This window comes from Cryptomeria japonica, chromosome 4, assembly GCF_030272615.1.
Source record: "Cryptomeria japonica chromosome 4, Sugi_1.0, whole genome shotgun sequence".
Classification (NCBI taxonomy): Eukaryota; Viridiplantae; Streptophyta; class Pinopsida; order Cupressales; family Cupressaceae; genus Cryptomeria; species Cryptomeria japonica.
In genome coordinates, this window is record NC_081408.1 from 671,900,287 (window position 1) to 671,917,905 (window position 17,619).

At 34.9% G+C, this 17,619-nt stretch overlaps 2 protein-coding genes across 2 annotated transcripts; both read left to right on the plus strand.

Moving 5' to 3' along the window:
- The first annotated feature begins 3,111 nt into the window (after positions 1-3,111).
- Positions 3,112-4,236, plus strand: LOC131046835 (uncharacterized). The gene is made up of 2 exons (XM_057980615.2): positions 3,112-3,325; positions 3,408-4,236. The coding sequence occupies exons 1-2, from the start codon at positions 3,152-3,154 to the stop codon at positions 4,002-4,004; spliced, it is 771 nt and encodes a 256-aa protein (XP_057836598.2). The 5' UTR covers positions 3,112-3,151; the 3' UTR covers positions 4,005-4,236.
- A 1,955-nt stretch (positions 4,237-6,191) lies between these two features.
- LOC131875510 (uncharacterized) lies at positions 6,192-7,340 on the plus strand. The gene is made up of 2 exons (XM_059220047.1): positions 6,192-6,462; positions 6,545-7,340. The coding sequence occupies exons 1-2, from the start codon at positions 6,289-6,291 to the stop codon at positions 7,139-7,141; spliced, it is 771 nt and encodes a 256-aa protein (XP_059076030.1). The 5' UTR covers positions 6,192-6,288; the 3' UTR covers positions 7,142-7,340.
- The last annotated feature ends 10,279 nt before the right edge of the window (positions 7,341-17,619 follow it).

Below are 17,619 nucleotides of genomic sequence, written 5' to 3' on the forward strand. Positions count from 1 at the left end.
AATTTGACTCCGCCGCCCAGGAAAGACTTATTTTTTTCACAATTTTATCACACTTATTTTAATGTATACATGGAAGAGGCAAAGCTCTGTCTGCGACCAAACCATGGATGACAACAACGTTCCCAATGTAAAAGAGGTCTATGGCATTGTCGCTAAAAATTAAGCTAAAAATTAGAATTGCTTGTTTCGTTTGTCAAATATTTTTGTGACTAACATTTACGTTAAAATTTCACATAATTTTAGATGAATGGTATATAATCTATACTTATTTTTGTATAATTAAATAAATTATATGTCATTTTATTAAAGATTATGTTAGTAGGTGGATTGTTAAATCTTTCTCAACGAATCAAGATTCATAAAGATATCTTAAATATACTTATTTAAAAGATATTGATATTTTTTTATATTCAAATAATTATTATATTAAATATAAAATTCTTTGTAAATATCCTACATTACAAAAAAATGTGGGTAGACAAAATCGCATCCTAAAGTATAAGCAAGATAGAGCCTTAAAAATCAAATTCAAAGAGAAAAATAAAATTGCTAAGTAGCAAGAGGTAAGATACTAGTGGGAGGCATAGCAACTTCTCACAACATCTTACATTCTACTCTTTGCAAAGTAAGGAGACACATTATTTTGTTGGGTTAGGACGAAATGTGAGTGAGAAACTATTGAAAATGTAAAATCAAATTATTTGAGTATGAATTAAAGAGAAAAAAATTATTAAAAGCATATATTTTTTATAAAATAATGAATTACTAAATGATGCCTTGGAAAGCAAAGAAGATTTGAAACAAAACATAAGGTATTTTAGGATTAAATTCCCATAAATACCCTAAGGTAGCTTACCAAAATTGCATATTTCAACAATCATTTGGAGAAGTATACCACTTCATTTCTCATTCAAAATACCACAAACAAAACTAAGAGTAATCAACTTGATAAATGAGAAGTTGTAGAGAAAAAATATTGATTGAAAATCAAAATGGATTTTTTTATAGTGCACTCAACCCTTCTCTTGAAAATGGATTTCTTGCAACTCTAATGGAAATTTGACTTCTAATTGAACATAACTCTAATAATGTAGATAATTGTACTTCTAATGTAAATCCCTACAATTGAACTAATGTCATGCCTTTGTCAATTTATTTAACTTAAATAGTGTTAATCCTTACCAAATCATCAATGAAGGTTACTTAGACATTTAAACTAAAGTTAATTTCATAGGGGAATTAATTCATATTCATATGCAAATAGCTTTAGATCATTTTGAAATTCAATTTTGAAATGTCACTTTTATGCGGTTGAAGTTAAATAGTTTTAGTTGAGTTGGCCACTTCCTTTATAAAAGTGTGACACAACATTGTGCTTTTACCCAAAAATAAATAAAAAATGTAAAGAGGTTTATAAATTTGTTAAATGATGAAAATTAGTCCTTGTGGTACCTTGGACAAGTACTATGATAAAAACCTAGCAAATAGGTATCATGTATAGCAAGCAATCCCTCATATATATACGAGAACTCATCCCCCTCCATCCATCTCATCATTCCCCCATAATCACCTTTCCTTCATCATATTCCCTATCTTGTCTTTTACCTAATCTATTCCCCTATCCCCTACCCCTTAAGGGATTTACTCAAGATCACCATCCACTCTTATTCCATCTTCCCACCATAAAGCATAACCATTTATCATTCCACCAGATTTCTCACCCAATGATCTTCCCCTATCCCTTCCACATCTTTCTTTCATATACAACCACTCACCTCACTCGTGTCCCTCCATGTTCCATCCAACTCACTCTCATTCACCTCTCCAACACATATCTCTCCTCTCTTAATTTTGTGCACTACCCTAGAGATGGCATAATTGTATACTTGAATATTTGATAGCAATATTAATTTTATGGATATATTTAATTTAAAATATACTCTTGAAAACCTTTCCCAATTTTAATTTAGCCAAAAATATATACATATACACATATTTAAAATATATGTATAGTGGAAGTGTACTAGTAGCCGTTATAACTAACTTCACGCACCAAAAGATCCTAAATAGTACATTGGATTTTGACAAAAAAAAATTGGTTGTCTATGTATGCAACTAAACTACTTATAGCTATTGTTTTGGCTTCTTGATAGCAACAACACACATTGCAAGAGCCATTATGGACACAAGGCAAAGAAGTGGTCATTTCAAAGTATCACCCAATACCTACTTAAAGTTGCTCAAATGACCGTGTACTACAACCACCTTGAAAATGGCCAATACTTATGTGCACAAGCCCCACTAGTCATGTGCTATGGGTACCAATAAAGTTGCACAACTCCTCCAATTAAAGTCCAAAAATTCTAACAACTAGGGGAAGATCACTAGTTACTGCCCATGTTCCAATAATCATTCACTCCTTGCACACCCAACCCCCTAATTATTAACTTTAAAGAAACCCCCCCCAAAAAACTAAAAGCCTATTAATAAATTTCCCTTGTGCCAATAGCCACCCATTTTTTCAAAATTTTGGATCATAATTGGGCCATTTTTGAACCATTATTGGTACCCATAGCGCATGACTATTGGGGGATTTGTGCATAAGTATTGGCAATTTTAAGTGCATGGTTATTGGGGTATCTTTAAACAAGTATCGAGCGACACTTTGAAATGTGTACTTTTTGACACTTGTGCACATAACGGATCCCACAACATGCATCACTACTGCCCAAAACCAGAACAATAGCTATAAGCAATTAAGTTGCATTTAGAGACAACAACAAAAAAAACCGTCAATACTCTTTAAAATCTATGAGTGCGCAAAGTTAGTTATAATGACTACTAGTACACTTCCCCTATTGACATGTGAAATTTATTAATGAACTTTTCATTACAACTTTTTTAATTCTTTAAAATTAGTAACTAAAGAATTGAGTGAACAAAGAATGAATGGTAATTGAAACATAAATTGTAACTAACTCTGGGTCTTCCCTACATTCATGTATTATATATAACACGTGTGTAAAATATTGTTTGATTTCAGTTCAATGCATACTTCAATCTCCAGCAAATTAAAGACACTTTTTTGACAATTTTATCACAGTTCTATATCTATATATGGAAGAGGCAAAACCCTCTTTGGGCCTAAACCATGGAGGAGAACAAGGTTCCAAATGTAAAAGAGGTGTATGGCACAGTCGCCAAAACTTACGCACAGTTCAGGCCCCGCTATCCCCCTCACCTTTTCTCCTTCCTTTCTTCCCTCACTCCACAACATCATCTGGCATGGGATGTGGGCACAGGCACTGGCCAGGCCGCCATTGAGGTAAGTAACTTGTTTATTATATCTTTAACACAGATCTTCTCTTTATATGTAACACTCTGTTCTCTGTTAATTTGTAAATCAGCTATCAAAGTACTATGCGAGAGTGGTGGGCACAGACACGAGTGAGGGGCAGATTCAACACGCAGAGCAGCACCCCAACATAAGCTACGCCGTGACGGCGCCGTCAGTGACCGACCATCAACTGCACTCCATCGTCGGCCCTGAATCTTCCGTGGATCTGGTCACCGTCGCCACAGCCGTCCACTGGTTCGATTTGGATAAATTTTACGCGCAGGTGAAACACGTGTTGAAGAAGCCCGGCGGCGTGATTGCCGTGTGGGCGTATTGGAAGCCCATTGTCGATCCAGCAGTGGACGCAGTTTTTGAGCGGTTTCTTAGCAGATTTTATCCATTTTCCCATCCGGCTTGGAAACTGCTGCTGGAGGATTATGAGTCTTTACCGTTTCCGTTCGCGCAAGTGGAGGGGATAAAAATGGAGATTGAAGAGCAGAGGACGTTTGATGAGTACATGGGCTACTTCAGAACGAGGCATGCTTTGGTGGGCAGAGAAGAAATCTTAAAAGAGTTTAGTGCAGAAGTTGAAGCGGCGTGGGGAGCTCCGCTCCATGTGACCAAGGCTGTAAAGTTTCCGCTCTGTTTTAAGATTGGTAAGGTTTGAAACTGAGCAAAGATTCTGTTAGTAGACGGTGGATGATTCAAGGTAGCCTATGAGCTTTACTTGTTCCGTTGATCTAAGTATATGTTTAAATGTCCTGTCATGTTTTAATCCTATGGTTTAGTGATATCCATTTGGGTACTATCAGGCTTTACCTAGGACAGTGAAAATCACATGGCTGTCTGTAAAGCTTTATCAAAAGCAATAATAAAGGGCGGTACAAGTTTCTTTTTAACTTTGACGGATAATGTTAGCAGAGTGTATAATAGAGTGTAATCAATAAAGAACTCTCACAAAGAACGGTGTCAATTCTATTTTAATTTTGATCTAGTATATATTACTGTTAAATCATAATATTTAGGTTGTTGAAATAAATGGGGTCAAAACCTACTACAAGTAGATATAAATGTAATGCAAAGCATAAGGTCAACTAGGTCAAATAGGAATAGGCATGTTTTTTAAGGGACACTTTCCCAATCACATATATATCAACAAGATAGTAGGATATTGCAAGATAGAGATATGTACATATGTGTGTAATAGGATATTGCAAGATAGAGATATGCACATATGTGTGTAAGGAAGAACTTGAATAAGAATAAATAAGAAAGTTAGATCTTGAGAATATAATATATTATATTAGACATTGTACATAGTAAAGAGATAATTATATATAAATGAGGATAATTATAAGAATCCAAATTGGAGTTTGATTTGTATATGTTCGGCCTCTATTAAAATATCACACATTAGTATTATCCATCACACATTCTTTGATTATTCTCCTATTCCTTGATTTAGGTATAAATATAACACTTGAGAATTATTGAGGTTCAAACCTCTAGTCTATGTCCCACTTTTTTTGCTAACATTGGTTATGTTATCAGGACATGTCCCACTTTTCTTGCTAACATTGGTTCTATTATCAGGACCTTATTAAAGAATAGCGAAGAAATTGAAGTGTTAAAAAAGACCTGCAAGACAGATTAACAAACTAAGAAAGATATTACAAATTAATATAATAACGAATAAGCAATAATTGTTACTAACTTAACACAATCTAAACAAGAATAAAATGAAACAATTAAGAACTAAGTCCCACTCCATCTCAATTTTATTATTTTAAAATATTTATATAAAACTCAAACTAGGTTACTAGATAGTCTAATAATCAAGCATGGCTCATTAATATTTCTAAGGTTTTAAATTCTATTTGATTTATACACCTTAAATATTTGTAAGAGGTCTATTTGTTTTTTTATTTATAAAAAATAACGAACTTTATATACATTTACATACATACATACATGCATACATACATACATACATATAAATATACATGCACACATACATACACAAATATGGCTTAATAAGGGGCTTGAATAAAGAGGTATGAAAAGTAATGATAAGTGGCATGGATGAGAGTAGTTAATGTGTGAAGAAGAAATTATGGTTTTGGTGTGAAGACAATGATCATTAATTAAGATGAGAGGATCAAGTCACCATCCAGAGTTAGTGACATCTGGCACCTCATACTAATATTTCAAAGGTTTAGGTCAAATATAATAGAGATAAAGGAGTTTTTAACTACTATTATACTTGTTGTGGTTGAAGAGAAAATAATTGTTCTGGAGTAAATCTAATTTTCATTTTAGTAGTATAATCTATATGTTTGTCTATATACATACATACATATGCATATATACATTGATCTTTCATAATTTTTATTGAGAATCAAATAATTTCATTAATATAAAATTATTATATATATATATATATATATATATATATATTAGAGAGCTGATTGACTTTTAATAAAATCAAAACAAAACAATTTTTATCAGATAATTCCATAAAAATTGAAGTTGAATTCAAAAGAATTACAGTAAATCAATTCTTATCAAATCATTTTATAAAAATGAGATCAAATTCAATGTAATCAGAAGAAACCAATTTCTACCAAATAACTTCCTAAAAGTAAGATACAAGAAATCAATTCTTACTGAACAACTTCATTAAATTCAAAAAGTAAATTTGACAAAATGTATATGTTTCATCACCAAGAAAAACAATTCTTACCAAATAACTCTAAAGAAATAATATTATATTCAAAAACTCAATTAATTTATGAGACCCATCGATGACTACAACGAAGAAACCAACAATTTCGTCTTGATCGCATACCTCTAATCTCACTCTGCCGCCCATTACAGACTTTTTGAATATTTTATCACGGATCCTCTTATATATAATATGGAAGAGGTAAGGCTCTGTGTGAGCCTAAACCATGGATGGCAATAAGTTTCCCAATGTAAAAGAGGTCTTTGGCGCAGTCTCCAAAGAATACGCCCAGTTTAGGCCCCGCTATCCCTCTCAACTTTTCTCCTTTCTTTCTTCCCTCACTCCACACCATCATCTGGCATGGGATGTGGGCACAGGCAATGGCCAAGCCGCCGTTGAGGTAAGTTTGTTTTTAACCAGACCTTTTTCACGCTCTTCTCTTTATATGTATAACACTCTGTTCCGTGTTAATGGTAAATCAGTTATCAAAGTACTATGCGAGAGTGGTGGGCACAGACACGAGTGAGGGGCAGATTCAACACGCAGAGCGCCGCCCCAACATAAGCTACGCCGTCACGCCGCCATCAATAACCGATCAACAACTGGACTCAATCGTTGGCCCCGAATCTTCTGTCGATCTCGTTACCGCCGCCACAGCCGTCCACTATTTTGATTTGGATAAATTTTACGGGCAGGTGAAGCGGGTGTTGAAGAAGCCCGGCGGCGTGATTGCGGTGTGGGCGTATTGGAAGCCCCGAGTCGATCCAGCAGTGGACGACGTTTTTGAGCGGTTTTTTAGCAGAACTTATCCGCTTTTCCATCCTGCTGTGAAAGTGGTGTTGGAGGAGTATGAGAGTTTGCCGTTTCCGTTCACAGCAGTGGAGGGAATAAAAGTGGAGATCGAAGAGCAGAGGAATTTTGATCAGTATTTTGGAATTTTGGGAACTGGGTCTGGTTTGGTGGGCAGGGAAGACATCTTGGAGGAGTTTAGAGCAGATTTCGAGGCGGCGTGGGGAGCGGAGCTCCATGTGACCAAGACTGTAAAGTTTCCGCTCTTCCTAAAGGTTGGGAAGGTTTGAAAAAAGGGATAAATTATGTTAGTAGACGGTGGATGGTCGACAGGTAACCTGTGAGATTTATGTGTGCGGTTAATTTTGTTTTAATACTCTTTGAAGTGTCTAATTACATGTTAATCGTATGGTTTAGTGATGTCCCTTTGGGCACTACCAGGCTTTTAATATGACAGTGGCAATCAATCAAGTTTCTTTTTATTATTAATTTTTATGGGCAGTGGGTGTTTAATTTGAGAGACTTTTTTTTTTAAGTAATTCAATTCTCTCTAATTGGCTGCATGATTTCATAAATTCTTTCTAAATCAGTTAATTTTCTTAATAAATCAAAGATAATAATATCTTTTTTATAATATAGCGTGTCTTGATAAATCACATTATTTAGTCTATCAAATATTATGTCATCAACATTTTCATTTAAAGTTCACATAATTGTAGATCAGTGATATATAACCTCTATTTATTTTGAATTTTATAAATAACTTATATGTTAATCTATTAAATATTATAATAAGAGATGGGTAATTAAAATTACCTTATTGTTTTAAGATTCATATAGATATCTTAAATGTATTTATTTAAAGATATTGAGATTTTTTTAATGAATAGATATGTATATCAACTATAAAGTTTTTTTTTTAATATCTTATATCACAAAAAAAGAGTGAGTAGAGAAAGTCACACCTTAAAGTCTAAAAAAGATAGAGCCTTAAACATCAAATTTAAAGACAAAAAAGGTTGTTAAGCAGCAAGATGTAATACACCAATAGAGTGAGGTGTTGTGCCTTTCACAATGCCCACAACTATTCTCACTCCAAACCCACAATACGGAGTCAATAACACACAGGTTATTGATTGTTATACATCGTTGATTTTGGAAAGAACGGCCACGATTTTTTAAGTTGTTGTTACCGCATCATTTATTCCTCATGGCAAGAGTGGGTCATCTTTTCCTTTTAATGTTGGAGTCCTAGTTCATGCCATATTACCTTGGTTCAAGTCTTTAATGCATCCTCAAATCCTTTTTCTAGTCATTTAAAGTCAAGTTCAGACAATTGATTGAACTCCTTGAACACGTCGAACCGTTCTGAACTGGGTTCAACAAGTTCATTTAGGTTCAATAGGTTCCAAGGTGTTCAGAAAAAGTTTTTCGTACTAACATTTTCTCTAAGTGTTTGGAGCGGCTCTTCCAAAAAGTTTTTCCTGTTCGGTGATATAGCATTTGATTTGAACTTGTTGAACTGAGTTTAAAGGGTTCAAATATGTTCAACGTGTTCGACACAACAAGTGGTCAACAGTTTGACGCGGTGTACATCTTGAACTACTTGAACACTCAAGAAGTAGGTTCAAGATGTTCATCTGGGTTCAATGTTGGTGGGTCCCGCGGTTTCTAATGTTTTGGGAAGTGCATTCATTGCTAAATACGGAGAGGCAGAACCATATCTTAAAGTGATGTCATTCTTTGTCTTTTTCGAAGTAAGTGAACGTTTCGGGAACTGGCAGTTTCTTAAAGCATGCCACCATGCATTCAATGCATGCGTGCGAGGGTCTAATCTACCAACTTGCCGCGTCCAGACTGAAATTGTGAAATCATTGCATTTAATGTATCTGTATCATTACCTTTCTCAATAAGGTATGAAAATCATTTGTGTTCTGCATTTTTTACTTGCTGCTGGACTTTTGTTTATGTTATCCCTGGATAGGAGTCTTTCTTGTTGCTAGCCGTCGTCTGATTATACAACTATGAAGGTGAGTCTTTCCTTATTTTCTCCAGTGTTTTCCCTTGCATTTTCTCTCATGCAGAAGGTTTCACTGCAATCAAATTTAGGTTTCTTGTTTTGAAGTTATGAAGTCCACTCTGCATTTGTTTGGAAACGTCTTTAGCTTGGCATCCACAGAAGCCATAGTTAGTGATACTGACCTAAAAGGAGAGAACCTTGAAGATTTGAAAGAAAGGGTGTTCAAGGGTATTGATAAGTCTTTTTGTATAGAGATTTTGAGTAGTGGACTTTTAGAAGCCGCAACCTTTCCTCCAGCAATTCCTTGTCCAAAGTTGGTTCGGGAGTGTATTGCGTTCAAGATACCAGATTACCAGTTTTCTAATTTCTCTCCTGCCTAGTCAATTAGTGAGTTCAATGCAGATAGAGCCGGACATCGAAATAATGTGGCGAAATTCTAGTTGAAGGTCCCTCAGAGAGGTGGTTCTAGGTTACCTAAAAATCCTAACAAGAACCACATGTTGCCACATATCCATGATGTGATGCTTCTGTTGCATTGAGCCAGAGGTTCTGCCGAAGCTTATAGTTTTGATGATTGGATTTATTGCTATGTGCAATTAGTTTTGGAAGGAAAACAATATTTGGATTGGGCAGAGTTAATTGCTGATTCTATGAGAGAGTAGTTGAGTCTAGCCAAGCAGTTTCAATAAAACTTCTTCATGTCCTCATATCTCTTGTATTGTCTAGCTTGTGTTAAAGAGTTAACGGGTATACCAAAGCAGCTCACTGAGGAAGATGTTCTGGTGTATGAGTTCTATCCTATGCTGCAAAAAGACAATGCCCTACAAGATTTCAGAAGGATACACAATGCATTCCTGGGTGATATGTGCCATGAACTGAAGAGTACAAAGGCTAAACGGATTTCAGATGATGAACAGACCTTGATTAAGAAGTTCAATAGCTTTTACATCCAGTTCCCACGCTTTTGCTATATACGAGTAGGAGGCTTTGAAGAGGAACCCTTCAAGCTCCCTCATTTCTGTTCTGATTGTTTTGTTCTAGCAGAAGTATGCAGGCAACTGACCTCTGTGATAAAAAAGGCACAGCCTAAGGACAAGTGGGAAGGTCATTTTCCAATACAATTGGGAGTGTTGTCTTGTAATTTAATGTCTGATGCACTAAGTATAGGAGCAAACCTTAGGAATTTTAATTTCTCTCTGTATTTTGAAAGGAAAGGGTTTGACAATAAGGGATTTTCTCAGAGCCTTGGCTTAATGCCTTATCTTCACACGCCACAGTTAGAAGATTTCTGGGAAGACTATACAGATGAACTTGAAGTTTTCAAAAGGGAAAACATGAGATTGGTGCTAGAACAGGTTGTCTCTTTGCAAATAAAGTTAGACATTAAAGGGCTTGAAGAGGATTATCTTGAATTGTTTGAACCAGGATATTTAGCCCATGCAGAGACTGAAATGCTCCCAATTAATTGGGATGAGGAGGAAAATGATGACATACAATTGAGGACCGAACGAGTTCTAGAAAGAACCGTGGCATGGGTGGCTAAAAAGAAAGCAATAAAGTCAGGCGCCAAGTCCCTTTTTGCAAGAAATAATAAGGATCCTCTATCTTCACCAAAACGTCCTTCTAACAGTGCTCCTATTCGTGCAGGTAAGGATACCAAGTCGCCTCAGCCTAGACGCAGCTCTAGCCCAACTCTGGATTTCAGTACCCCTCGGCATACTCGATCACATAGTGTCGCCCAGAGGAAGATGGACCAAGTCAAGGATATGGGAGTAAAAGATGTCGTGCTTGAGGCTCAGATTTTTGAAATTGAAGATTTGGATGGTGAAGTTGCTTGTGCTCTAGACTCCCAAACAGTGACTGTGGCAATGACACCACCACCAAAAATGATTGAAGGAACTACTCATTCCGTTGCGACCCCTAAATGGTTAACAACCTCAATGAACAAGAAAAGGAGCTTTCTTCCTGTGACCATTCCGATTCAGGAAATGGTTGCTAAGTACTTCGAGAAGAATCTAAAGCCGAAAAGGTTCAAGACCACCGCTCACCTAAACAATGATGAAGAAATTGGAAAATGGATGGCCAAAATTGCCTCATACAAGCCGAAAGATGAAAACAGAGAGGCTGGTCCTGATGATTTTGAGATCACAAAAGTAGAGTTGGGAAAGATGAGCAGAGATACAGATAACCATTTTTTCCAAGTGTTAGCAAAGAAAATGCTTACCCGCTCAGAGAAGGATGGACAGGAGAAAAGAGAACTTAAGAGACACATAAGTGTTTTGGCTCAGTTCATCGACAGTATCGGTTGCCTTGGAGCAATTCCAATATCCCATGCCACTGATAATTTCGACCCAACTTCTCCGGAAAACAAGAAGTTGATGAACCAAGTTCAACGGGCTAAGAGCATCGCTGAAGCGGTTGAGAAGTGGATTGAACAAATAATCAAAGGCGGTGAAAAGTACATTATCGACTCTCGGAAATTGTGTGATGAAGTACAGAGCTTGATTTCTAAAATCCAAAACCAGCTTGTAGCATGGGAGAAAGAAGAGCACAAATGGCAAAATGTCTTGCCTCTGTTTGCCAAAATCGAAGAATATGGGACTACCAGGTTTCTGACAGAACATTCAATTAAGCTGGTGGCCGATGAATGTCAACTTTTCGTGCTGAAGAAAACTATCATGTGGCGAGTGCTTACCTTTCAGTCGGTGATTACGGATGCAAGAACCTCTGTCTATGAACTCCAAGATTTGCAAAGTAGTATAGTCAAGGATAATAAAGTGGTTAATCCTGATCATGACTGGGAGTTAGGAATCTGCGAGTCAAGCACACAGGAAGCAATCAAATCTTTCCGGTTAAACATGGAGAAGATCAGAGTCAAGAGTAGCTTCACGCTGGAGGATATAACCAAGGTGGCTAGAATCGAATCTATGGTTTTTATTGGGAATGATCAACTGCCGAAACACTCAGAGAAGATGGTGCAACATAAGTGGAATAAAGAGGTGGAAAAGGCGAAACTCAATGCAATGAAAGTCTCGAGCCAATCCATGGTTCAAGAACTCACAACTGCTCATGATGCCCGCAAAGACGAAGAAGATGACAATGATGGAATATGACATAATGCATCAATTTAGGACTAGTTTCCTTTATTTTTAAAACATTTTTCATAGTTATGCAAAAACTTCGGGACATCTGTCCCAAAATACTTTTTGTTGGTTTCATAACTGTTTTATCGAGGAGTGGTCGAGTTTTTAGGGAGACCTCCCCCGTTTAGACTATAAATTAAGTAAAACAGATGGTAGAATGGTTAGATTTTAGTAACTAATTTTGTGAACTTCAACTAAAGTTTTTGTTTTGGTATTTTCTGTTCTTAATCAAAGGAAGAATCAAATGATTGAGATCTATTATGGAAAAAGATTGGCAGATGTATTTTTGTACCTTTGTTGCATAAGGATATATATATGAAATCTGATCATATTGTTTTTGGGGAGGAGAAAGATCTGTGTATTTTGAATCCAAATAGATAACATGTCTTTGCATATGTTCATCCGATCAAGTAACAGTAATTGATCATTTCATTGCAGTATTTCATTATTCCTCTGATGTTCTTTCCTTTCCTTTGAATGTGTTGTTTACTCTAGAAAAGATTCATGATTGAGGGCGGATTTATTTTCCTTGAATCTGTTCGTCTTTTATTAGTTTAGGTGGAAGAAGTATATTGAACTTTGTTTCAGTTGTTGTAGTTACATGTATTGAAAATTAAGGAAATAGCTTTCATTGTTTATGAGACATGAGAAAAGTTGCAGCCTTTCATCCAAGAATGAAATAGGCGGCCTTACACGCTTTCTGGTTAAAAGCTTTCATTCAGATATAAATAAAAATAAAACACATTTCATGAAAAACCAAGATAGGGAGCTGTACCTATGCAAAAATTCAGAGGGAAGTGATTTGAACAACACTTACCCAACTGTTCAGTGAATCATTTGTTCTTAGAATAAGGTAACAGAGTTTAAGATTAATCATTTAAAAACAAAGAGCAAATCTGTTCACTAATAGTTGTCAGCAAAATGTTGTACAAATTGAAAGTTTTGGAGCCAGAATAGACGCGTCCTTTCACAACACGTCCCATTTTGTTCTTTGGACTCCACTTTAAGCTTTAGGTTAGTCATTAGTGTCATCCAAATATCTTTCTATTTAGCCAATTTCAAGGAGGTGCTTGAGTTCTATGATAGATTTCATCTTACCTAAATAGAATGATGCAAATCATCTTAAGTCCCTCTTTGAAGTTTGTTAAAATGTCACAAAATAAGAAAGAATCAATTTGTCAAGTTCACCCTTCCAATTCCACATTATTTACCCTCACTTGTATGATTGCAATGAGCATATCAAACCCAAAAGACATATCATGAATGCTTTATACTTAGCCTTTACATAAAATTGATGTTTGAATAAACTTATTTCTTTATCAAAAAGTGTGTTGTTACCTTCAACTTCCCCACAAAGCATTAAAGAAATTGCTAAAAGGGATCTTGGTGGAATTTGATATCCATTGAACTATGTATTAAACTTCAACTTCAATATGGTTTCACAAAGCAAGTTTGTAAAACTTCCATAGTAAACTAAGCATTAGAGTATATGGGTTACTTCAGAACGAGGCATGCTTTGGTGGACAGGGAAGAAATCTTAAAAGAGTTTAGCGCAAAAGTTGAGGCTCCATGTGACCAAGGTTGTAAAACTTCCACTCTGTTTTAATGTTGGTAAGGTTTGAAACAAAGAAAAGACTAACTTATATATATTTGATTTTAATCTCACACACACACACACACACACACACACACACACACACACACACACACACACACACACACACACACACACACACACACACACACACACACACATATATATAATACGCTGAGAGATATCCTTCTCAAGGCGCTTATTTTTATCATGTACCCCGAACTCTAATAGGTGCCTCGAGAAGGATATCTCTCGGCATATTATATATATATGTGATTAAAATCAAATATATATAAGCTAGTAGCAGTCACAGTGCAACATGGGAAACAATACAAATTTCAAAATAGAACTATATAATATTATATTATTAATGTTTGTTGCAATGAATATGTAATATTATTATTGCAATTATTATTATTTTCTATTCGTTTGTGTAATAATTTTATAATATACTATTATTATTAATTTATATTGTTGTGAGTATAATGAGCGTTAGGGTTAGTATTATACTTAGGATTCAGGTTAGGGTTGGGGTAGTTAGGATTGAGGTTAATCTTAGATTGTAATTAGGGTTAGGGTTAAAGATTATAATTATTAATTATAAAGAAAATTAGGGTTAGGGTTAGGGTTAGAATTATAATTAGGATTAGGGTTAGGGTTAGGGTTAAGTTTGCAATTAAAGATAGTACATGATGATAGCTATAAGAGTTAGGGTTTGGGTTAGGATTAGGGTTGGGGCTAGAATAGGGTTAGGGTCAAGGTTAGAATTATAATTAGGGTTGGGGCTAGAATAGGGTTAGGGTCAAGGTTAGAATTATAATTAGGGTTGGGGCTAGAATAAGGTTAGGGTCAAGGTTAGAATTATAATTAGGGTTGGGGTTAGGGTTATAATTATAATTAGTGATTATAATTAAAATTAGGGTTAGGGTTAGGGTTAGGATCAAAATTAGGGTTAGGGTTAGGGTTATAATTATAATCAGGGTTAGGGTTATAGTTAGGATTATAATTAGGGTTAGGGTTAGGGTTAGGGTTAGGGTTAGTATTGGGGTTAGTCTTAGTGATTATAATTAAGGGGAGGTTCAAAGATTATAATTAGTGCTTATAATTTAAATTACGGTTAGGGTTAGGGTTAGGGTTAGGGTTAAGGTTGCAATGAAAGATAATATGTGATGATAAATATAAGAGTTAGGGTTTAGGTCAGGATTAGGTTTTGTTAGGGTTAGGGTTAGGTTTTGGGTTAGATATAAAGTTAGGTTTTGGGTCATTATTAGGTTACGGTTGGGGTAGGTTAGGATCGGTGTTAATCTTAGTGATTGTAATTAGGGTTAGGGTTAAAGATTATAATTATTAATTATAAATAAAATTAGGGCTAGGGTTATGGTTAGAATTATAATTAGGATTAGGGTTAGGGTTAAGATTGCAATTAAAGATAGTACGTGATGATAGCTATAAGAGTTAGGGTTTGGGTTGGGATTGGGGTTGGGGCTAGAATAGGGTTAGGGTTATAATTATAATTAGCGTTAGGGTTGAAGATTATAATTAAAATTAGGGTTAGGGTTAGGGTTAGGGTTAGAATTAGGGTTAGGGTTAGGGTTATAGTTAGGATTATAATTAGGGTTAAGAGTTAGGGATAGTATTGGGGTTAGTCTTAGTGATTATAATTAGGGTAAGGTTTAAAGATTATAATGAGTGATTATAATTACAATTAGGGTTAGGGTTAGGGTTAGAATTATAATTAGGATTAAGGTTAAGATTGCAATGAAAGATAGTATGTGATGATAGATATAAGAGTTAGGGTTTGGGTCAAGATTAGGTTGTTAGGGTTAGGGTTAGGTTTTGGGTTAGATATAAAGTTAGGTTTTGGGTCATTATTAGGTTAGGGTATAGATTAGAGGGAGTTGTAGTATTATAGATAAAATAAAAGTTATATTTGGTTTTAGTTAATGATAAAGAGTTATTATTGTAGGATAATGCTTGGGGTAAGGGTTGAGGTTCAATTAGAATCAATATTAGGGTTAGGGATAGGGTTTAATTAGGATTAGGGTTAGCATTACAACTAAATTAAGGTTAGAGTTAGTGTTATGACTCATGAAGGGTTAGAATTTAAGGATAAAGCATGTTGTTAGGTTTTCGACTATATAATAGAGCTCTGTTTGAAGGTTAGCGTTAGAATTTAATTCGGGTTATGGGTTATGTTAGCATAAAGATTGTAGATAACATCAAGCATAGGTTGGATTTACAATCAAGGTCACTTTAGGGTTATGGTTGAGGTTCAAAATAGGGTTTAAATAGTAATTACAGTTAAGGTTAATTTTAAGGTTAGGTTATTATAAGGGTTCAACTACAGTTAGTGGTAGAGTAGAATTATGGTTAGAATTAGGGTTGTTATTCAACTACCTTAGGGTTATAGAGTTAAATTAGGATTACACTTCAATTAGGATTAGGGATTGGGCTAGATTAGGGTTAGGATTAGAGTTCAATTACAGTTAGGGTTAAGTTTAGGGCTAGGATTCAATTATGGTTACAATTGAGGAAAAGGGTTAAGTTTAAGAATAGGGTTCAATTAAATGGTTAGATTGGGGATCAAGTTGTATTTAGGGTTCAAATCTATGGTTAGAGTTGAGTTTAGGGTTATCATTCAATTAGAGGGATTATGGTTAAGGGTTAGGGGTAGAGTTAAGGTTTAAGATTATGGTTAGGGTTAGGGTTTAGTTTTAAGGTTAAGTTTATGGTTAGGGTTACAATTACATTTAGGATTTACATCAAAGTTAGGTTTAGAATTAGGATTATAGTTCCTTTACATTAAGGTTAGGGTTAAATTAGTATTAAAGTTCAATTAGGATTAGGGTTTGGGCTAGATTAAGGTTAATAATAGATTAGGAATAAAGTTTAACTTGGGTTAGGGTTAAGTTTATAGTAGAATTATTGTTAGGGTCAACGTTTAGGATTGTGGCTAGGTTAGAGTTATGATTAGGGTTAGGGTAAGGATTATGATTAGGGTTATGGTTTGGGGTTATGGTTAGGTTTAGGATTATGGTTAGGGCCATATGATTATGGCTAGGGTTAGGGTTTACATCATAGCTAGAGTTAGGTTTAGGTTTAGGGTTAGGGTTAGGGTTAGGGTGAGGATTATGGTTGGGATTAGGGTTTAATATTAAGGTTAGGTTTAGGATTAAGATTATAAATATGATTTACTCTTAGGATTAGGAATAGGTTTTGAGTTACAGTCAGGGTTATGGTTATGGGGTCATCCCACAATAGTGATTCCCACTTTTACCAATGAAGAAAATTGGCGGAGGTGGGGACATTTTTTTGGAGGGGGTTCAAACGAAATAGGGGTGTTCAAGCGAACCCCCCCACATAGGTTTCAATCGAACCCACCATCGAACATGGGTTCGATTGAATCCCAGGTGGGTTTGGGGTTCAATCGAACCCTGTTTTAAATTTTTTTTTTTTAAATTGCTATAAAAATCGAAAATGACAATTTAACTGTCATTTTCAAGTTTGGAGTTCTCTGTGTCCAAAGGGTGTTAGAGAAAACCCTACATCAAAATTGCATCACCGTGCTCTGTCAGTAGCAGCCAACGCTTCTCACCTTTCAGCTTTCAACCTACATTATTTCAGGTGCACAAAATAACCTTTTTTTTGTTTAATAATGTTTTTTTTTTTTAAAAGTTAATAAATAATTTGTTTGCTAATTTATTTTTTGAATTAAATAATTATATATTTATTGTTTTTCAGCATTTTAGAAAAACATTTGAAATTTATTAGAAAAACATTAAAAAAATTTAAACTTAGAAAAATGTTAGAAAATTTAATTTAATGTTTTGATTTAAAGTCAATTTGTTTTTAAAATGAAATAACTGTATATGTATTTTTTTTTCAACTTTCAAAAAAAATGTTATGAAAAACTTAGAAAACTAAGGTAGTAAATTAAAACTTAGAAAAACGTTAAGAAAAGCATTAGCAAAATTAAAAATTAGAAAAATGTTACAAAGATAAATATAATAA